Genomic DNA, 24,307 nt, shown 5'->3' on the forward strand with positions numbered 1-24,307 from the left:
CAACATACGTTTAGCTTTTACACCACAAAACTACTGGCTATTTTTTTAATTTACTTCTTTTATGTGCAAGTCATATGCAAGTAAGCAGAGAAGAGTCATATTTGCCTTAGATGAGTCAAGTTTAGGGGGTGCAGGAGGTAGTGTCACTTCAGACATCGCTATAAGAGACTAATTAAAAACGGCATTGGCCTATCAAAAATAAACTTTTAATATTTTTATGAAATTATATTTCAGATGAAATTTTTATATAGTTGGCAACATATTTTGTTTTTCGTTTTACTGTAAATTTCGTAATAGTTAGCAATATTTTCCTCAGGGAGGAGCTGGGGAGTGTTTGTGATTTTAGAGGGTAACTTCTCTGTAAAGTCAGCCAGTTGTATGTAATTGGTAGGAACAGAGTGAAGAGTCATCTTTTCTTGCTCAATCCTGTGGCTCATCTACTTCTGTAGTATGTGATCATAGTATAGAAGAGGCGGAGGCTAAAACAATGTCAATTAAAGGGGAAGTATCACTTCCTAAGTGCTCATCCGGAAACTACCAGCTGCAAGAAAGACTTGTTTTCATTAATAGTAGCTGCAGGAAAAGTAAGATTCGTGCAAACTAGTTTACAGTAATGTGTCTCTGTGTGTCACAAAGTTATGTAGAGAAAGAATGTTACACTGAAGATCATGACAATCTACAATAGCTTGCACCAGTCAGTGGTAGTAACACTGCCAAATAATACCATATAATGTCCACATAACATATAGTCATAGAGGGCTAATAATGAGCCGCGTACCTGTGTGACATCACATGAACAGGGACTGGTTTTTACCCACAGGAGGTAAGCAATGAAGTTTCCTGTTCATTGACAGCAAGCAGAGATCTAGAAACTGTGAGCAATTGAAACAGAAATGACGTTGGAAAATTGTATAACTTTTCATTACACAAAGAATACCAATTATTTGCTAAAAGTGGATAACCATGTATTATCTATGATGCAACAGCTTCTGAGAGTGTGGCTGTGGTCATTGTGCAGTACCCCCCCCCCCTCCCCCCTTTATTGATAATCCTTGGTCCAAGTACCGCAAAACATTTTGAAACTCCAATTGCCACTGGGGCAAAAAAAACCATTTTGTCTGGAACTACAATTATAAAATATACAGTTTTGACTTACATACAAATTCAACTTAAGAACAAACCTATGGAACCTATCATGTACATAACCCTGGTACTGCCTGTATAACTAACTACAGGATAGATGGAAAGGTCCCTTGCTCCATTCACTTTTTGGGACCTGGATAGTTGATTAGCACTCATTTTACTTCTATGGAGCTATGGATTGCTTTACTTTTAAGAAATATATTAACTAAGACAAGGTAACCCATAACATTTTCTGTAACTGTGTTTGTCAGCCTCTGCCCTCTAGTACCCAGTACCGCAGTTGTTGCTTCTGCTGTATCAATGCATCAGGAATAACTATAGATACTGAATGGGATACATTAAAATCCAAACCTAGTGGCAGTAAGGACTGCATGTACGTAAATACTGGTCTAGAAACCTTGTATAAATTCCTATCATGTTTAAGTATGTGACAAGATCTCGGTCATATAACATTATATTTCCGTGGGAGAAAGCTTGTTTATGCACAGCAGTCAGTCGTGAGAAAGCCATGGTGGGCCTTTCCGCTGCTCCAGCCTCCTCTACCCCCTCCATCCTTTCCCTTACTGAACATTTTAATATACAATGTAGTATACTGACCACACTACTGCCATGTTAAGGTAGCCCAAGTGCGGTTATAAGAGGCACCCTCACCTATTCTAAGCAGCCAATACCTGTAGGCAGGTCCTATCACATGCAGGAGAGGGAAATACCCCATTACGCAGTTTGTTTCCCCAATAAGTAAGATGAATACATAGTCCACCAGCTTGGTATCTGATGCGATTCAGAACCAGCTCATTATTATAGGATTAACATAATGATGACCATAATTTCGCCCCCGAAACGTGTCAGCTACTGTTCCATGGTGAAATGTACATGTCTGTTTTTTAATGTGTACTAAGATATTTTACCCACAATGCTGGGATCCTCTTCTGTTTTGCATTGAACAGAGAAGAATAGAAAACCCCAGTACCCTGCAGATCAGGCGCTTACAGCACCCTGGATGGAACCAGAAGCACTTCCTTTAGTAGCAGCCATCCAGGAAAACTACCGGCTCAGCTCCCAGTACAGTAATTTTGATATCCTATGGATAGGTCATCAAAATGCTAAAGGAGCTTTCCATCAATATGGAAACTCCTATGGGGCCAAGGTAAGAAAAAAAAGAACACATATTTACAACGCTGTCCCTTATCACTCCAGTGCTTTTGGTTCCGGACCTGAACTCAATCAGAAGTTCAAGGGGGGCAGAAGACCTGCTTCATCCAATGAGTGAATTCCTCAGATCAAGGGACAACACAGGAAGTGAAGTCTCCTGAGAAATGGAAGTGAGGTTTCATGTCTGAGGAGCCTACTCATTGGCTGAAAAAGGTCCCATGACACCCCCCCCCCCAAAAAGGACCATATAAATGAATGAACAAGAAGCCAAACCATTGTGAGAATGCTTTCTTTATTGTTACCTTACCATGTACCCCTAGGAGTTTTCCATATTAATGTATTGGCGGACATGTTTACATTTACAAGGTTTAGTCTTCATCATCAGAACCTTAGTTTACCAGCCTAGATGGTCCAAATAACAGCACATATAAATGATAAAATGTGGTAAAAAATATGTCAGCTCTCAGTGTCTACATTTAGCCTCGGTGATGTCTGTGGAGACTCTTGGCATCTATTTGCATGCATAGCATACGGAAAACCTTCTTCATCGCCACTCCCTTCACCTACTTCCTACTTAATAACAGTAAGGTTTCAATAAGGGGCTCTCCCACCTCAAATATGCATCAATGACAGCTTCTTTTAATAATTAAAGGGGTGTGCGTATACAACAGATGTCCAGGCAATGCAACAAGTGTGAGGGCCACTGCCTCAAAGGAATGAAGCTTTACTCTAGCCACTTCCATAGATGTCCTTCACAGATCTTGACAACATAGAAATCAAAAGCATATTAACATACAGTTATCTGAGTCATTTTGGTCCCACGTAGCAATCGCTATAAGGCACTACATCCAGTCAGTACAGTCTATTAATAGGAGTCAGTGGGCAGTATATATGAGATATCTTTTACATCTGCCACATAGACGCCATACACGTTTTACACTGTATGAACCTCTATGCCAGTGATGGGCAACCTTTTGAGCTAGGTGTGTCAAAATTCGCCAAAAAACTCGGGTGCTGTGTCACCTTTAGGAAAAACCTAATTTTGTAATAACATGTCCAGCAGCGGCCTCCCCTTATTAATAACATGTCCAGCAGCGGCCTCCCCTTATTAATAACATGTTCAGCAGCGGCCTCCCTTTACTACTAAAATACCCCTAGCGGCCTCCCTTTTCTACTAAAATACCCCTAGCGGCCTCCCTTTACTACTAAAATACCCCTAGCGCCCTCCCTTTACTACTAAAATACCCCTAGCGGCCTCCCTTTACTACTAAAATACCCCTAGCGGCCTCCATTTCACACTAAAATACCCCTAGCGGCCTCCCTTTACTACTAAAATACCCCTAGCGGCCTCCCTTTACTACTAAAATACCCCTAGCGCCCTCCCTTTACTACTAAAATACCCCTAGCTGCCTCCCTTTACTACTAAAATACCCCTAGCGGCCTCCCTTTACTACTAAAATACCCCTAGCGGCCTCCCTTTACTATTAAAATACCCCTAGCGGCCTCCCTTTACTACTAAAATACCCCTAGCCGCCTCCCTTTACTACTAAATTACCCCTAGCGCCCTCCCTTTACTACTAAAATACCCCTAGCGCCCTCCCTTTACTACTAAATTACCCCTAGCACCCTCCCTTTACTACTAAATTACCCCTAGCACCCTCCCTTTACTACTAAATTACCCCTAGCACCCTCCCTTTAAATATAATATAATAATAAACTTACATACTTACCCAGTGATGTCTTCTTCCCTGTAGCTTTACTGCAGGCGGCTCGGCTCCTCCAGGTTGCACCGCGCGCCTCGGGTCATGTGACTGACGTGACCTGACGTCAGGTCGCCTCAGTCACGTGACGAGCAGCGCGCATTGCAGCCTGGAGGAGCCGGAGGAGTTGCAGAAAGTGGGCGGACCAACGCGGCGCCAGACAGGTAAGCAGGGGGCACAGGGACGGGGGCGGGACATTACCACAGGGGCAGCACATTACACAGGGACAGAAACACAAGGACGGGGGCGGGACATTAACATAGGGGTAGCACATTACACTGGGGCAGCACATTACACAGGGAGGGGGGCGGACAGCGGGCGCTGGGCGGCTGCGTGTCAGCAAAAATGACTACGCGTGTCAGTGCTGACACGCGTGTCATAGGTTCGCCATCACTGCTCTATGCCATACATAAAGCATAACTATCATAGCGCTTTCCCCCAACTGGACATCGGACTATACACATTACATTGTCACAATGACCGGGTTCTGCTATGTATATGGCTACAGTGTACAACACAGGACCTTATCTGGAACCATGCAGCACACTGGACTTGGCTTTCTATATTTCTTGCCATATTTTCTGCAGGGCTTATACCTGTTGCCTGGGGCTGCATGTATGGTTGATGGTAAACCACAATGTCCACCAGTCTCCAAGAGACAGATAACAAACATCCAGGGACCCGCAGCAGCTGGAGGTGAGTCACATCCTGTCACTGTCACATTGATACAGCAGAGCAAAACCTAAGACTTCCGCTTACTACGGAGGACACAGAAGATGAGCAGTAGCAGTCATCTTTACACCTACAACGGGCAATATTTTATAGTACAGATAGTCCAAAAAGGTTTGTTCTATCTTAAAAGCACATCCTGCTTAATTAAGGAGTAAAAAATTTACTATAGTGGTAGATTATCTATCTTATTAAAGCGAATTTACATTTATATTTATATATATTTATTGCAGTTTTTTATCTCAATGGAGTCTGCAAAAATCTATGGACAACCACATTAAGATGTATAACAACACTCTGCAACAAATCTGAAACATGTGATGGGATGGTTTTGCAAAAATGGCCATATTTGCCAAAAATGGTGTTATAGTGGTATTTATGTCAAATGGATGACCAATAGATTCAGGTCCTACGTATTGTTTCATAGGAATGGAGGTGGCGACACTCTCTCCATTCATTTTAATGGTGCTAGAGGAGTAGGGGACCACTACTTAAATGGGGTTGTCCACTTTCAAATGTTTGATATTGTTTATGTAAGGAAAAGTTATACTATTTTCCAATAAACTTTCTGTATCAATTCCTAACGGTTTTCTAGATCTCCGCTTGCTGTCCTGCTATAGAAAGCTTCTTAATTTGCTTCCAGTGGATAGAAATCTGTCCACGTGATGTGATGGACACGCAGGTGCATAAGCTGTTATTATCACAGAGAGTAAGGCCCCTTTCACACATGTGTTCTGTACATGCTTTTGGCCCACAGAACTTGCATTGCACTCTGACCCATTATAATCAATGGTTTTTTTTCAGAAAACACGCACATTTTTTTAACGCACGTTTAAATCTCGACATGCTCTACTTTTGCACGTCATGCACGTGAAAAACGCACCATACAAGTCCATGGAGATGCATCAAAAATAAATTGCACTCTAAGACACGTGCAAGTGCAATGCGTTTTTCATGCATCAATTGCCATAGAAAAGATAGAGCTCAGTCCTGAGTCCTTTTCACGTGTGTTATCTGCGCGTGAAAAATGCATTGAAAACGTGTGTGAAAAACTGAGACACTGAACAAACTCTGACTGAAAACTGATTGCACTCCGATGCAAAATGTCAGTTTTTCACTGACCAAACCCTGATTGCTCCCTGATCAGACTCTGACGTGATCTGAAAAGCAAGTGTGGAAGAGGCCTATTAGGAGCCATTTGATTATAACGGCTTGTGCTCCTGTGTGTCCATCAGATCGCATGGACAGATTCTATTCACTGGAAGTAAACATAGAAGATTTTAGAGCAGGACAGCAAGCAGAGATCTTGAAAACAGTGAGGAATTGATACAGAAACTATATTGGAAAATTGGATAACTTTTCCTTACACAAACTATATAAAATATTTGCTAAAAGTGGACAACCCCTTTAATTCACTGCAGCCATTATACAAGAGTCAGGAGAACCCTATATCAGTGGGATCCCGATATCTAAGAAATGCATTGCACATTTATAGTGTATCCTATGTATATAATCCATGTGTCCATGATGGGATAACCCATCTTTGTAATGAGAAACAGGGATGAGACATCTAATATATGAGATTTTGTACCCAGAGGGCAGAAGAGTGTTTTCAATTAACAATAATTGCTTGGCATATGATGTTGAGGCAACACTGTGTGAGTTACAATACTCGGTTTGCTAGCGCTGGGTGTAGGCATTTCCTTTATCCCTTGGGGCAGGATCATGAACCATGTGCAGAGGGGCTCCCTGTAATAAAAAGAAAGCCCCATGCAGTAAAGTTAATAGAGGCAGTGATCTTTTGATGATCATGATTTACCACAGTGTTACTGAGTAACTACACTCATGACCTAATCTCCTATCACATGGTTTATCTTACTTACTTATCATTTGTCATCGCATAGACCTAGTAGTGATCTGATTGTAAGTTCATTTATGCACTGAAATAGGGCGATACATCTTTGATATCTGTTAGCTAACAGCTATTATTTCAGACATCCAATGCACCTGCCAGGTCTGAATGTGCTCCTCAAAGTCAACTATCACCAGGATGAAGTATTGTATACACAGGATCCGCTCTTCTCTTAGCTACTAAATATGCTAAAAAATATGCAATATGAGCCTGAAAGGCTCTAGGCTCCATAGGTGTTAAGGCTCATTTGCATATTAAAAAACTTTACTTATTAAAGGAAACCTACCACTTGGGATAGGGCTCATAAGCAGGACATGCCGTGCACCAGCTCAAGGTGAGCTGGTGCCGGCGCTTATCTTCATTATGTTTTTAAACAGTTTTAAAGCATTTAATCACTTTATTAATTTTTATATCGGAAGTAGCTTCCCCGCACCGAGGTCCGCGCTCGGCGCACCATGCGCGACCGTGTGTGCGCCTGATAATAAAGTGATTAAATGCTTTAAAACATTATAAAAACATAACGACGATAAGCACCGGCACCAGCTGAGCTGGTGCACGGCATGTCCTGCTTATAAGCCCTATCCCAAGTGGTAGGTTTCCTTTAAAAACATGGGGATAGGAAGCTTAAAGGACATCTACCACCAAAATCAAGGACTGTACACTAAGCACACTTACATGCTGGTGTGTGCCCTTTCTGACAGGATCTGCTCTTCTTTCTTATTCTGTGGATTTTCACAAAAAAAAGTTTTTAAAATTATGAAAATAAGCCTCAAGAGCCCTGGGCTCACTAGTTTTTAAAGGAGTCCGGAGCCCCTCAGGTTCGTAAGCTTTTTTTATCTTAAAAATAACGGAATAAGCAGATTAAAGAAAAATAGATCCCGCCAGAGGGTGGACACACCAGCATGTCAGTGTGCTTGTGTGCTTGGTTTACAATCCTTCATCCTGGTGGTAGATGTCCTTTAAAAGAAGAGCAGATCCTGCCAGAGGGGACACACACCAGAATGTCAGTGTGCTTGGTTTACAATCCTACATCCTGGTGGTAGATGTCCTTTAATTGGAAGAGAGGCAAGCAGCTGCTAGACACATTCATAACCAGATCTTTCCCACCAACATCTGCCATCACAGGAAACTCGCAAAAACATCTCCATAAACAGGATCTCACATGGATCACCTATCTTGCATATAGAATAACTTTTAAAAAATAGTAAATTCCAGAAACAATTGGCAGATTTGTGTATAGGCAGAGGAGGCATAACAATGTCTATACCATCACCAGCAGTTTTCAACTTTATAGTGTGAAATATTTGGCCATGGTTTCCACCAGCATGTATGTGTCAACGTGGAGTTAAAGTGAGCAAGTTATGAGAGGTTACAGGGGAATGTCGACCTCAGCATTCCACACTTCTATCAGTGTCGTATTGCTATGGCTGCTCAGCTGGGAGTAACGCTCAGGACAAGAAGGACAAAACATCTGTTTCTTCAGGATTTAATCCTATTCCCCTACAATGTAATCGATGGACACAGAAGCACAGCTACATGTCAGTATTCAGTAGATGCTGCTAAAGTGAATTTCAATAAAAAGTTATTATAAAAACAGAAAAGGAGGAAAAAATCCATTAATTTTGCTAGCACTGCAATCAGCTTTAAGGGTTCTGAGGATAGGCCCATTTCACTAGCTTTGGTGGGTCACCAGTGACCATAGTGATCAGGCATTCCCTGATATTATTCAGTAGTAGGCAGTAACTATTACTGAGGTCAGTACTGTTCCTTTTTAAAGGTTTTTTTTTTTTTAATTAAATAGGTTTTCCAGGAATCTGAAAAACCCCAAGAGAGCTGGGGAAAAATAAAAAAAGAAGGCCTCCTTATTTGTTCCTGTGTCTCTCTGGTACTTTCGTATTTCAGCACCAAGTGCAACCAAAATAACTGAAGAGTCACAGGACCAGCCTCAGCCAATGAGTGGCCTCCTCAGACGACACAAGGGCACTTTGGTTCATCAAGAAAGGCAACTTCCTTTAATGAGCCCAGATCTGAGGAATCCACACACTGGATTTACACACCCGTCCCTGCGCGTTCCCTGATCTGGAGTGTCTGACGAGATTCACAAAGATCGTGCGCCCGATTTTCTGCATGTGTCGCTTCCCCGCTCAGGTCCGCCGGAGTTCACCATCTTCTTCCCGATGTATATGCATTGTCTTGCAACACAACTTTACTGTTGAATCCCGCACTCTGTCCGAATCAGTCGGATCATCCAATGGCCCGGCCCGATTTCTGTCGCATGAAAGCTGGTGCTGCCAAAATCTGATCGCGTGCGACACAATCCCCTTCTAAATGCCTGTCCCAGCGGCACGATCCCCAAAAACATCGGAAAACCAAACGGAAATGCAGCCGCAGGACCCTAAGTAAATAAGCCCCATTGACTTAATCAGGTCCCATAAGCTGCAACTCCTGCCCGGGACAGTGCTAAAGAACAGCACTTTTTTCCCCATAAATAACAGAAGTGGAAGGTTCATTGAGGTCTATGGGGAACATCAGGTGAGCAGAAGAACATGGAGAGAGGAATGGAAACCCTTGACGCAAGAGTGAAGTGGACCGCACACTTTCTCTTAGGGTGCATTCACACTTATCAGTTGCATCAGGTTTTGGCAAAGCCATAAATTTGAAACTCCATTTTATTGATGACCCTTAAAGGGTCAAAACACCTACTAAAAAGGCATTATGGGTACCTATAGATAACTTTGTGTAATCCAGAACTACTGATATTAGTCATGGCATCCCTGCCGCAGAGAGGAAGTTCAGGATAATTTGCATAGTCTGTACCTGCTGTGTCATAGGCAGGTTACCAGCTCCCATAAACAAAATTTATGCAAATCAATGACAATGTCTGATATATATATTCACACATAGCAGCTTCAGAACATAATATAGATTGGTAATTGCATCTACAGAAATAGTATTCTCAGATAAATATAAGAGAATGTTACCTCTTTGCTTCCTCCAAGTGACACAAATATTCGTAGGCCACGTTCTGACGCCTCCTCTCATCCATCTCTTCTGCTGTGAGTCTTTCATCGTCCAGCACAGCTGTAAAAAAAGACCAGAGACATTACATGGCGTCACTTGTTTATCTTTCAAGACACTGGAACATATTAATTGGAAGCGTTACTCCTTTATGGATAGAAGGTATAAATCCTAAGGACATCCGCACACCCCTCTAACCACAGACATGGGGGAGTAGACGTGCATACAGTTAGGAGCAAACAGACCCCTGAGCCGACGGAAGTGCCACAGGATGTCCTGAAAGCCTCATATGACCCACATCTCCAATGGGAACGGGGGGCAAGTTTACCAGTGCAATAACAATACAGGCCATCCTATTAGGAGATAGTACAACCCTGGTACATCCCTTTAAAAACTAATTCCAGCATACTCTACATATATGCAAATTGCACTCATTTACAGATTTCACGCTCTATTTTCAATCCCATGATCCTTCATTACATCGACAGCTATAGACAGTATAATCTCTAACTGCTGGACAGTGTGATCATCTATCTTTCTAGATTTTCCAAAAAGACCATAAAGAAAACCCATAAGTATAGAGGATGATCCGATGGTTTCGGACAACGCACGGGATTTAACATCTAAAATTGTGTCGCAAGACATGCACTCACATACACCGGGAAGAAGGTGAACTCCGGCGGACCTCAGCGGGGAAGCGACACATTCAGCATCTTGGGCGCACGATCTTGCTGAATCGCGCCGTACTTCATCCTCGTCGGGGAACGCACAGCGGGGATCGCGACAGGACTGGGTAAGTAAATGTGCTCCAAAAGTGTGATCATCGGCATAGGAATGCTTCTATGCAGTGTGTCAGCACAGAGCTTCCCTGAAGTCTTTGGAATTGAAATCAGTCTGGCTGTGACGGTAGTGAGAAAGTGACAGGGACAGGTAATTACCAGTGTTGCTGGAACCTGAAGGGGCTCTGGTGATGCCCCAGAAAGACTTGAGGTTCATTTCCTGCACAGATTCTGCATCAGGGTAGCCTGAGGAACCTCTCGCTTGAGCTTCTTTAGTATGTATGATCCAAATAGTAGATTTCCTATAAAGGCCGCCTCTCCCAGCGTGTGGAGACTTACATCCATTGATGCTTCATGGGGGGATTCTTGGAAATATGCAGATATGCTGACAGACTTGCATATATATATATATATATATATATATATATATATATACAGGCGGTTCCCTACTTAAGGACACCCGACTTACAGATGACCCCTAGTTAAAGACGGACCTCTCTGCCCACTGTGACCTCTGGTGAAGCTCTCTGGATGCTTTACTATATTCCCAGACTGCAGTGATCAGCTGTAAGGTGTCTGTAATGAAGCTTTATTGATAATCTTTGGTCCCATAACAGGAAAAGATTTTGAAACTCCAATTGTCACTGGGGAAAATTGTTATTTTTTGGCTAGATCTACAATTATAAAATATACAGTTTCAACTTACATACAAATTCTACTTAAGAACAAACCTATGGACCCTATCTTGTACGTTAGCTGGGGAGATATATATATTAGTTTATAGACAATGAAAGAAAGAAGTTAGCAAAGTGCTTGTTTTGTAATGATCAATTGTCTGCACCTCCCCATTTCTTCTGTACTGTCACCTACATCAGAAGCATATGCTGGACACTGAGACTACTATTCTGTCTTGCCTTGAGATAAATAAAACATGAAGGTTTCTTTGTAAATTTGTCAGTCTCCTAGAGAAACGGCACCCAAGCAGGAAACACAATAATCACTTCCTCTCCTGTATCTACCACACACATTCATGTATCTTCCAGTCTGCAATGACGCTATACAGGAGGGAGTAGAGTCATATGCATGTCATACATACTGTCAAATACTGAGGTGGGAACGTGCTTCCCTTATAGACAAACAGGAATAATACATATATAATACAATTAGGTCTTGTATCTATCGTGCTGATCATTTCCAGCCAATTCACTCAAGAAGAAAGGTCACAATTAACATGTGGGTGATTTCAGGCGTACAATTAAAAAACTGCATAATTGGGTCATTGTACATTATGAATGATGATGTTATTTAATCCTGTTGTTCATTTTATAATACTTCCTGTACATTATAGATAATGAACAATTTTCTAATTGCTATTATAATTGGTGATTAACAATGTTCCCATTAAAAAGTAATACTAGTGACTAGGAACTAGTGATCTACCACTGCAAGAACTGGAGGAAGCGCTCTTCTACTCGGGAGGATGAGTATCACATTATAATATTATATAATTATATTAATAATAGTGTGGCTTTAGCTCTGACTGCTAAACCACTCACATGCACAAACATTTAGGGGTCTCCTTACCATAAGGTAAATAGGGTCAGAATAATACTAAACTAAGGACAGATGCACACAATAGTCAGCTGAAATACTTTTTGATGGATCAGTGTCTGTGGCTGTTAATTTAATGCACAATGCTACTGATCCATAATAAAATAGTACATCCTAGTCATTTCTGTTTTTTACAGATTACTCATAGACTATAGTTTACTATAGTCTATGAGTGATCTGTCCAGACTGATGTCCAATTTTCGCGGCCTAGTGTCGGTACATTCTGCATGTAGCTAAGATTCAGCACATCTGTCCAATAAGTATAAGCATCGAAGTCAAAATCCAGGACAGATATGTAAGGGCAACCTAGGGCAGATGCATGACAGTGAAAATTGGGCATGTGAAATCCGTGTTTTTAAAATGAAGGCACACGGCTGCACTAAGTGCAATATATTTTATTAAATCCTTGCCCATGGATGTTATTTTAACAGACTCTGCCACCAACCTGTTAAAAAGGTAGATAATACCTGAACCATTTTTCATGGATCACTCTCAGATTATAGCTCATGAGGACCCATAAAACAATGGATGCCAGATTGCTGCAAATCGGCTGTGAAAACACTGTTGATAATGTCCTTTTTACAGTCTCTTTGCAATGGTCATGTGCAGGTAGCCTAAGACCATATATACCAAAATATGTGTTTTTCATGGATCTGTGTGGAGGGTGTAAAAAACTCAGAGCAGATCCTATTTCTGTGTTTCTGAAGACTTGGGCCTTCCCATACTTTGCATACAGATACCATTTGTAATTTTGGATTACACAAACTAGAGGCTGACAATGCCCTGCCAGTAGCAGCCGTGCCGTCACTGACTCACTGCTGGCAACCACAAGTCCATGGCTGCTCCACGTCATCACAGTGATCATACAGCTCTGTATACCAGGAGACTGTGTATGGTATAAATACAGCAAGAATGCTGCAGGTGCAGTAATGAAGCCAAGATACTGGGCAAATACAAAGGAGGTGTTCTTTCCGAAAACAAGGTGATCTATTCATGTTATATTAACGTTAACTGGTGAATTTGGGGATTTTGCTATATGTATACAAATAGGTCATAATGCACATATTATGTGCGAGGAATAGCAGAGGAGGTTAAACTTAAATTGTGACTAGACTACTCATTTCTCGTAGATTTTGCACCATCAATTTTTCCCCTTATTTTTCTGCTTATGTTGCATTCTCTAGATAGGAGGCACGGGGGGCAGGCAACTGGGGGGACACAATATGAATTGGAGATGGGGGGGGGGGCACCAAGAGGGGAATTATACTGTTTGGAGATGGAGTAAGGGGCGTGGTAAAAGAAGGGGGTTAGGTAGAATTTTATTTTCTTTTGACTCTTTTTGCTGCTGCTAAAGTTGGGAGGTATGTACATGATAACCAGACACCTGCATGAAGGGCTTTTGGATGAGAAGGTCTGGCTGTCAATCTGCATTCCGATTATTCCTAAATTTGTCAAAAGTGTCCAATAAAGTTACAGGCCATTCAGGTTTCTCCACTCCAAGCTTAGGAGACCATGTTTTTAGACAGTTGGAAGCTGGAGACAATTATTGGCATAAACAATTTATTGACAAAAATATGGAAAAGACTGAAATATAATTGGACTATAAAATGTAATGACAATGCTAAGATCTCTGGACAGATGCTACTCACAGTTCCTCAACATCTACTGAAATAGAAATAAGTCATCTATTAGTAACAAGTAGTTCATCATCTACTTTGCCCCCAAGGAGACCCACCAGTCATATTAATCTTGGGTTCTTTATAAACAAAAGCAAAACCATCCATGTGAACTTACATTTCATAAATTAGAGATGTGGAATAACTTTTGCCCAGCTAACAACTACTCCTCTCTAGTAGCTAATACATATTCACGCTTGGTTTGACTAAGTGTGTATATTTTGGGGGGAAGAGTCGAGTAACCTGCTGATAGACACCTCTGGCAGCCAATTAGCTATAGAAAATAAAAGGATCAGGAATGTTGAAAACCAACACACTTGACCCTTAGCCAACATTGGTCATGAAAGGTGAATCAGGAGGTTCTCACATACAGATGTTCAGATGTCCTACAAATCCTCAGGATCAGATGAAATGTGAAAGCCCAGCAATCCACATTTCAATTAGTCATTCCAACAGATGAATGCCATAGACGTTTGAAGACAGATGAAAAACTTGTTAGGCTCCTTTCAGACGAGCGTATGGTATGACCGGGCCGGGACCCAGGCGTTGCATGCCGCTGGCTGGAGAAGGGGAGGGGTGAGCATTGCTTACCTCTCCCCTCTCCATGCAGCTTGGCCACACGTAAGTGGAAGATAGAGCATGCTCTATCTGTTTTCCTCCAATGGTACAGTATAGTGGGCAATATGGCCATTCAAATGAATCAAGAGAATGGTGCGGTATGGATAGCACACGGCCGTGATAAAACGTTTGTCTGAAAGTGGCCTTAGGGAAGGTGAAAGATTCGGGACACTAAATTACCCACATGTCCTTATTGACCAGTAGTTTAGTGTCCCCAATTTCCCTATAGAACACAACAGTCATTGAGTGAAGCCACCTACACCCTAGCTCCACTGTGCACACACCAAAGGTCCGAGGTACTACACCACCTTTAATGATGCAGCACACAGGTGTTGGGAGGACTTGTGAAGGGTGCACCTCCTCTGACTTATAACTAGGCAACTATAGCTTTTTAAATAGGGCCAAGGAAAGAGATATATAGGGCAATTTGGGATACTAAGGACCTGTGGTTGATTAAGTGTCTGAAATGGACCTGACAAGTCTACTTTAAAAATTGAAAATTGAGATTTATTGATTTATATATCAAGTATGTCTTAGGATATATGCAAAGTTGATGATTCATGTCCATCAGCCCTTGTGTGCTCTGTTTTTTTCACTGACCCATTTGCTTCAATAGGAGTATCAGTCTGAAAATGGGTCCTTCTTATACAGCTCATGGACTCCATGTTGCCGCGTGCTGCTGCCTAAGTAATAGAATATGTGTAGGAGGCAAATGACCATAGAGATTCATTCAAGAACTTGCCTAATAATCCATGACGTTGTGTATAAGCAGAGCTTTGTTTCATCTACCTCTCAAAAAAATGCATAATGGGTGTTGCCTAATAATACCTATTACACAATTCAGTCATCTTCCAATTGACTCCAATTACAACAGGGACAACCTGAGGATTGTGTGCAATCTACTCTATGGGGATGTACTGACATTCTCCCTAGGATACTTCCGGTTGTGGGAAGACAAGTATCCTACAGACTGAACTATATCTTACCTAAGCTGCTTGGTGCCTCCGAGTCATCTTGGATTGACTTGTGCCCAGCTTTTAGACTATCTGCAGTGACCTGCCCTCTCAGATAACCTAACCCGGTATGTTAATCTGGTGCCCATGATCTCACATCTATGACCCAACTTTCATAGATCAGGATACATTGTATCATCATAAGAACTATAATTTAATATGAACTGGATTCATTTACAAAATGCATGTTCTGTTGAGGGTAACCTCTATCTCTACATTTAATTCTCTGCTCAAAGGCCTGAAGGAGTGATAATAAAATGCCATGCAGGAACATGCCCGGAACACGCCAGTCTTACATTAACTCGCACGGCAAAGATTTCAGAACGTGCCAGGCTGCCAGCTATAATGAAATACTACATTTTTACAGCCAGGTTCAATCATCTAACACAATTAAAATGCAAAGAATCACGGGAACAGTTTTAGGATGGATTTGCACAGATTAGCGATAGGAAGTGCGGCTCTTATTATTGAACCAGCTCATTAGGCTCAGCTCACTAAGAAGAGCCGGCTCTCCTGGCTCCTGTACAGCTTCCTGTTAAATGTATAATAGGGAGCCTCAGGCCAGTCAGTCAACCCGCTCCACACCACTTTTAACCACATTTTTATTGGATTAAAGGTGGCGTGGTTACCAAAATAGAGGACCCCGTGTCTGTCAGAGGAACTGCAGTACCAGCAGTTCTTACAATAACTAAGGTGCAGTTTGGGTGGCAGACAGCGAGTCCTTACATCATACAGTATTTCACTATGATGCAAGGATTCCCATCCTGTACAATATGTGCTGTCTGTGGGATCTTTATATGTAGAATACACGTCACTCCTAGTGGTAAAGAGGTGCTGAGTTGCTCAGTAAACTGTCTGTGGGATCTGTCCGTTTCCATGGGCTTAACATATTCGTGTGCAGCCGGCCTTACTTTAAGAAGTTTTTCAGGGAAAGCAGTCTTGAATAGTTTTCCGGATTTTTTTTTTCTTTGACAAACTGGACAGCCCTCTATACAAAAAATATGTAAGAAGTCTAGAGAAAATGAGCAGTCACAGCCAGCTCTGCGACGAGTGGGTGACTAGGGAAAATGATGTCATGCATAGTGCAGATGGGAGAGGCCTGGAAATACTTGCCAAGATCCCTGCATTTCATGGTGAACTCCCCAGCCTCGAGCCATTTCTTCCATTCACAGCCCCACTAAACACAAGTAGTCAGACAAGATAGCCAGGAGTGTGCAGCAAACTAATGTGACTACAGAGGATCCACATCCCTCAGCTACTATGTACAGAAAGGCGGGATACAGTCCCAAATATCCACTGCAGCTATAAATAGCTACATGTGAGCTCAAAAGTAAGAACACTTATTTATTCTGTACAACAAAACCCAGGACAATGTAAGAGACACTTCTCTGCTGCACATGAACTTGGGCAGTGATACTTGCTACCTCTGTTCTCTGTTTTTAGAGCTTGGCAGATCCGACCCCACCCTCAGTTACTCCATACCCTGTTTCGATGAAGTTGCACATCGCAATTACCATTAGGCCTCTCCCCAAGCTATAGTACTAGCAGAAGATTAACACGCCTATTTTCAACAAGGCCACTGGGTGGAAGTGACAAAGACTGAATGAACTACAAGGAGCTGTCACAAGCAGCATCCCCGAGGACAAGAACACAACTACTAAAGCCTGTTACTCATTTAGCGTGTTTGCTCCAACCCACTCAATGCTTGTACTTGTGGGATTTACCAGACCCCACAAAAATATCAATAGACTGAATGGACAACTTAAAGAGGACCTGTAACCCCGAAAATGACCCCCACCAAATTTGCCCAATAATGGAGAGGTAAGGGAGGAGTAGCGCTTACCCATCCCCTCTCCACCCCCAGCCAGTGTTCAGGCCTGGGGAGCGCATGGAACGTTGTAATCAAGCAAGTTTGGTCCATGCATGTGTTTCATGGGAAACGCATATGGGTTTTGGCCAAACCCCATCCCAAAACGCAACAAAAACGCCATGTGGGAATCCGCCCTCAGGGTGCGGTCACACGTCGCGTTTACCGCATGCGTTAAAAAACGCATTGGAATAGCTGGAGAGTGATTTGCCTAATTAAACACCTCTTAACACTTGTGTTTACAAAACGCATGCGTTAACCGCGATGTTAACGCATGTGTTAACAATGCGTTAACAACCGCATGCGTTAACCGCGATGTTAACGCATGCGTTAACAATGCGTTAACTGTTGCGTTTTGTAAACACAGGTGTTAGCAGCTGTTTAATTAGGCAAATCACTCTCCAGCTATTGCAATGCGTTTTTAAACGCATGCGGTAAACGCGACGTATGACCGCACCCTCAGGGTGTGTTCAGTTTTTTCAGATGCAGTTTTTAAAGGTAAAAGCAGGTGTGGATCATAATGGGTGAGAACATATCATAACATATCCTCTTTTTTCACTCTGCTCCTGGTTTTCACATCGAAAACTGCATCTGAAAACCTGAATGTGTGAACACACCCTTAGACTGTTCACATATTTACACCAGAAAATCTCCTTACATGTGTGCAAAATGTATACACCACCCATAGACTATACTAACAATAAAATGGATATCACATGGTGAACACTTCTGTACAATGAGTTAATATTAAGAAAATAATTTCAGAATTAAGTTTGCTGGGGTTTTGAAGAACATTTATAGAGAGTGTAAAGAACTGCTGTTGTTGTTCTTGTGCTGCCTAATGACGCTCAGCCTGGTGACTGTACACACATGGACCATTATGGAGGAGTAGATGATGAGCGGTGTGTCATACACTTTTTAACAAGCCCTCATAAGTAAACATGACCTTACATAGCTGCCCATTCATCCGTGTGCATTTAACAGCAAAAACATGCGAGTCTAGGCTGAAAAGATAACATTTGGTTATATGGATACAGTATGTTGGACGTGTAGGTTTCAACTCCTGGTGGGGGATACTTGAGATACAATATATCCCTTATTTACCTCTGAAAAGTTTTTCTTTGCCAGCAAGGCACATAAGATGGAAAGGTAAGTGAAGCCCATGTCCCTGCCCTGTCTCTTCCTCATTTCTAACAGTTATACAAAGTTGTTTTAGAATTCTGACCCGAGATCCTCTGTCTAGATGAAAGACAATGGTAATATTACAAACAATCCGACACTTATTCAACCTAGTGATATCACCTGGAAAGACACTAAATGTATCAACCAGATTTCTAAAATCTATACCTTTACTTAGCATGTCTGTGGTCTATTACACGGCTCTGACACTGCTACCTAAAGGGACATTTCCGTTTTAGCAAATAAATATTATTGTTTGTATAATGAAAAGTTAAACAATTTTCCAATATACATTCTGATTCAATGTCTTGTGGTTTTCTACATCTCTGCTTGCTGCCCTATAGAAAATTTCAAACTTTGCTCCCAGTGGAGTGCAATCTGTCCATAGTCACACAGGTGCATGGCTCTTTAGTGTCCCCGAGGCCATGGTCACACCTTCCACTAGTGTTGCATTCATAACGCAACGCTAGCGCACAGGAGGGAGGGCCAAGGCCCAATCATATGTGTTTTCAGGTGTCACAGGAGTGCCAGCACTGGATCACTTGTGGGGAAATCGGCAGTTTTGAACATGCAAAGCTGCAGCCTCTATTAGCTACCATCCATGGAGAAATGTGTCATCATACTTTAGTGTGGCACTGTGAAAAGCACATTTATATTCCAGGATTGTATCTGGACTTGGTGCGCAGGACTGTGGTCCCCACACTGTATCACATATCAATGCTCATACACTCACTCCTCAGCTCTGAGTTACGACAGTTTTCAGCTAGGAGCCTAGTACAGTTCTTACTCAGAGCAGAGAGGCTGTGGAACATTTTATTACAGAGACCTCACAACACAGAAGTGGGAAGAAACGCTCTAAGAGCCCTAGCCCTCCATAAATGACATGTACCACAGTGTGCAGACTTGTATGGCCAAAATTGCCTCCATTCCCTTCAATGAGGTTTTCTTACAAAAGGCCTTTTCTATATCTAGGAAGGTCTGGAGTCTGGCAGAACTTCTGGACTGTCGTGTATGAGCTACTTAACTAAGAGATTGTTTTTGTCCATTCATGTATTTCCTGAAGGGAAAACATAACAGACCTTTCCCATCACATTTCTTTACCATGAACAAGATAAGAACAATTCCTACAGATTAGAGAGTTGTTTGGTTTAGAAAACACAGGGAATTATAATCTAATGGAGGCAAGTCCTGGTCATCCATAGATGGCTTCTTGTAATGGAGGGCCTGTGCCGCCATGTATTTCATAGAGAAACCATGAAAGGAGTTGAGAATTGGTCAATTCTACTAATTCCCTCCCCATGGAAACTATATTTGCATATTCCTTACCATTATCCCTAGTGAGTAGGCATGGCCCTTGTAACCCTTCACCCCCAGACGAAGGCTCAGCAGGAGCCGAAACGCGCGTCGGGGCATTGCAGCCGGCACAGCTATTGGTAACACCACACCTGATTCAACGGTAAGGACTGGCAGTTACAGCATTCTGGATGCCTTATTATGTTCCCAATGTGCCAACTTGGCATGGTTTTGCACCTTAGCACTTGTAATAGACATCCTTAGTACTATACATCACCTCCAGTCCCGACATACATTTACATCAAGTAGAATTTTCTACTGTGTTCCCTATGCTGCTGTTGCCGATTGCAATTTTTCTGTGTTCCACCATCCTGTACAGTTGTCTGCATCTTATGTTTTTACATTTAATGTTTTTTATACATTTTTTTCATTAAAGATTTATTGCATTTCTATGATTTGTTTGTTGTCGTCTTTCCTCTCTTTCCCCGTCGAGGGAATACCATTGGATTTGTAGTTACTATTTGAGGTTATTTGACAACACTTGCGTATACTGAGGGGGCGCCACTAGGCTTTTAGGTGTGGAGCTCGGACACCCACACCTATATTACATTACACCCTGCTCTTTCCCGCTATTCTGTTCCTTTTTGTTTGTTTTTGCCCTTGTAACCCTGTACACTTGAAAAGATGGCATGCAAAGGTAATCTCCAAAAGGACAACAACATTCAAGTCCTCTTACCCATCCAAACCATTAACTTATACTGTACTGGCAATGTATAATAACATCCAAACAGTGTTGTCTACAGTTGGGTATCTATTCCTTGGCTACTATCTCACATCAAATCACTAGGCATCTTGAAAGTTAGACACTGGTGTTGAGGGAGTTGTTTTTTTAGGTAACGTTATAGGCATATTTTTTCTTTTCCCAACCTGAAAAACTTGTTTGCATATTCCTTACCCAGAAACCCCATCAGAATCATAAAAAATGCATGGCAAAACTGCATATGCCTGAGAAGGTGGACTGCTAGGGAAATCTCCATAAGGAAAATATGGGTTTCAGGCACAGTTTGGAAATCTCCATTCTTCAACTGCAGAAGAGCAAGTCTTCATAAGCCATTGCCTTTAAGTGGTTTAGATGAGAATATAACTAGGTATGTCCTTGCCACCTAGGAGTTACGGAAAAACAGTAGAGTGGGGTGCTGGGTATTGACTATCATCCTTCCCCTCTTAGATAATGGGGCATATAGATCAAAATGTCTAAATTGCATTGCACAACATTTACCAAGGGATTCAGACATTTGTAGACATGTTTATAGCCAGTTTGATAAAATGGGTGTGGGTTAACAAGATTGGTCAAAGATTTATAGATTTAACACTGCACTAAAAGCTTGTGGTGCATTTTATTGGCCTGAGATATGCTAATCAATAGGACGGGCAACATTTAATTCCAATTACCAGCCAATTTACTAATACATCACTGGAATTGGAAGAGACAGCAATAGACACTGATTATTACTGTATGTCTTTCTAACAAAATTGGGGAAATTTTTTTTCATTTTCTTTCAATATTTTCTGATACTTCTGGGCATGTTCCACCAGCACCTGTGTATGACATACTCCACATTGATTATGTGTGTTACTTTATAGACCTCTGTGCAAAGCTACATAATACCCACTCTACAAAGTGTGCTGTAAGAAAGGTATAAATGCAAAAGAGATTTCTACACAAAAAAACAGAGACTTCTTGATAAGGCAGATAGACATCATGGTCTATAGAAGGGACACTAATGAGCATTTAGCAGTCGCTGCATCACTGCAACTTTTTATGAATTCTGCTACTTTGTCATAGAGCTCAAACACCTCCTACAAAAGGCCTAACTTTATAGTACATATTTTCGTGCAGTGTTTCAACTTTGGTCACACCCACTTTCCATGTAGGACTTTCGTAAAAGTGTCAAAATCACCCAGAAACTGTGGTGCAAACAGGGTCCGATGGGTTTCTTTGCTGTAAATTTGGACATTTTGCTAGTTTATATCTCCCCAATTACTCTTATGCTCATACTCGCACCAGCAGAAATTATGCTGGCATGTAGTCAGAACATGGACACGGATTCCACTACTCCAAGTTAAAACTCCCTTATGTAGAAAAGGCTGAGCTTTCAGCAATAGACATTGCAACATCTTCGTAATATGTGTAAAAGTCGTGAGCTTCACTTTTGACACAGCAATTACTTTGCTGACATGTGAGCAGACTGTTTGGCGTGAAATATCGCAAATCTGGTGGAGGCTGATGACCTTGCCTATTCTATCCTTGCGAAAATTACTAGAAAAAAAACATTATTTTTACTATAAAAGGCCAATGACAACAGCCCCTACCCCAATGAACTCCCAGAATTTCACCTCAACTTTATTTATTTATTTTAAATCCAGACTAAAACTAAATACACCACATTATACTCAATGGGAGTTTCCAGGACTTCCAATATTATAATTCTATAAGAGTCTAGATCCCACCTTTGAAAGGGTAAGGAGACTTACAGGCCATGCACTGGGAATTCTAGGAAAGAAATATGCAAATATATTTTCCAGGGTGGGAAAAGGAAAACTGTGGCTCTTTGCTACCTGTGGAGCAGAACAAGTAAACTGAAGTGTAGATGAGAACAAACCTGAACCCTCAATAATGCTGCCTCAGTATATATAGACCATGCCCTCGAAATCTCTGTCTCCACCAGAACAACTAAAAGTTCACTGCAATCCTTAATCCCTTCTGTAAATGGCAGGGCACAGAATAAAGGGTGAACAGAGAAATTAGACAGCGATTCATTACAACGACTCTGATTCTAAATTACAGTGCGGAGTAAATTGCAGCTTTCCGTCTTCTACTTGTTTGCACATGATATATGGTGTTACCATCTTGCGTAATTGTGAACCACAATTTGCTAACATGTTTAGCAAGAAACCTAATATTTAGATGTAACATCATAGGTACAGAAGCCACAATGCTTGTTTCACACGGCCATATTTTGTCCGTAAAATATGACACCCCCCCCCTCCCACACTCCTGAGAGTCGGTGACGCCACCGAGCTCTTGGAAAGCACTGGCGCATGCGCACTGTATCTTCATTGCGCACAGCCGTCGCTTTGTATTACAGCCGTGTAAAATGAAGATTCGGTGCACATGCGCCAGTGCTTTCCGAGAGCTCGGTGACATCACTGGCTCTGTGGAGCGAGGGCAAGAGGAGAAGTGTCAAGAACCCAAGGTGCGTGCATTGTTACGTTTGTGACCAAGCACCGAGCGCCCTGTGTCAGGGGCCCAGGTGCGCCGAATGGTGTCATTTGCTTAGTGTAAAAATTGATTTTTTGGCAAAACTGTGGATCTTTATGCCTTTAGTTTGGATGCATTTCAAAAATCAACATGTGACTTGTCTGTGTTACTCCTGAGAGCTTGGCCCCCACCTTTGTGCTCCTGTCTAGCTCCTCCTCCTGCTTCTTCTCAGAGGTCACAGCCTGGTCAGTGGGGGAGGGACAAGCTGTACAGGAGCACAAACATGGAGACAGCCTGCAGCTCAAACAGGACACATGTTGTTTTTTGAAATGCATGCAAACCAGAGTCCAGCCCCTGTGACTACCCCAGGATTTTATCAGGATGCAAGTGTAAGTTATAACACACAATTATATAGTAATACAAATGCTTAGAAAAGGCAGAGAGGCAGATGTGCACTGCTGGTGTCATGGGCTTTTACAATCTGTCTTTAGTGAAAAATTAGGTATAGGTGACAGGTTCCCTTTAAGTAACGCTTCATAATTAATACTCTGTATACAGCCACTACTTTGCCCATGTTCCATGGACCAAAAATGGCCACGTGATGACGGCCTTACCCATGCACATTACATTGATGGCCCGATACATGTCCGGTAAAGCTCCTAAAATACTGTCAATGTAAGGCTATTTCCACATCCTGCAAAATAAAAGGCCAAATCACCCTTTTCTCCACCGTAATCCCCCATATAAACACTGCAGAAAATATCCATAGCCTTTCCGTAAATCAATTTTTTTTTCCTTGTCACTTATTGCTGTGGTTCACGATGCGGAAATTGAAAAGGTTACGTTCTGCACTCTCTACACGTAAAAAAAGGCTATTTGGCAGGTTCAGATTCAATCTGCTGAATTGTCAGACATTACAGCCTTTTCCATACAGTGTCCCAATTTAGGCCGCAGCCACTATCCATGAAACCACACCCTTTTTATTACATGACGTAAAAGTGTCTAAAATTTTGAATACAAAATGGAAAAAAATCCTTTATTTTCGTCAACATCAAAGTGGCTTAGTGAAATAGGGCCCTACTAATGCCTGGAGAGCCAACAATACAACTTCATACGGATTGAAGGTTTTATTTGTTTGCATGTGCCCTAAAAAAAACTATATTCATGAGATATAAATCACTCCTAAAACTCATAACAATACTACAGTGTGTTCCTGATACAAACCATTCATTACTAAGGCGTGCCAGTAAGATGTAAAGATACACATAAGACAGAAGACTGCACCACTGCATTAC

General features: G+C 41.8%; 1 protein-coding gene across 1 annotated transcript in view; it reads right to left on the reverse strand.

Annotated features, from left to right (window-relative positions):
* IQGAP1 (IQ motif containing GTPase activating protein 1) overlaps positions 1-24,307 on the reverse strand; it is a 103,082-nt gene that overhangs the window by 72,657 nt on the left and 6,118 nt on the right. Inside the window, exon 2 of the mRNA XM_072148363.1 lies at positions 9,678-9,777. Coding sequence (XP_072004464.1) covers positions 9,678-9,777 — 100 coding nt within the window. The remainder of the gene's footprint in view (positions 1-9,677; positions 9,778-24,307) is intronic.

Source organism: Engystomops pustulosus, chromosome 4 (genome assembly GCF_040894005.1).
Source record: "Engystomops pustulosus chromosome 4, aEngPut4.maternal, whole genome shotgun sequence".
Lineage (NCBI taxonomy): Eukaryota > Metazoa > Chordata > Amphibia > Anura > Leptodactylidae > Engystomops > Engystomops pustulosus.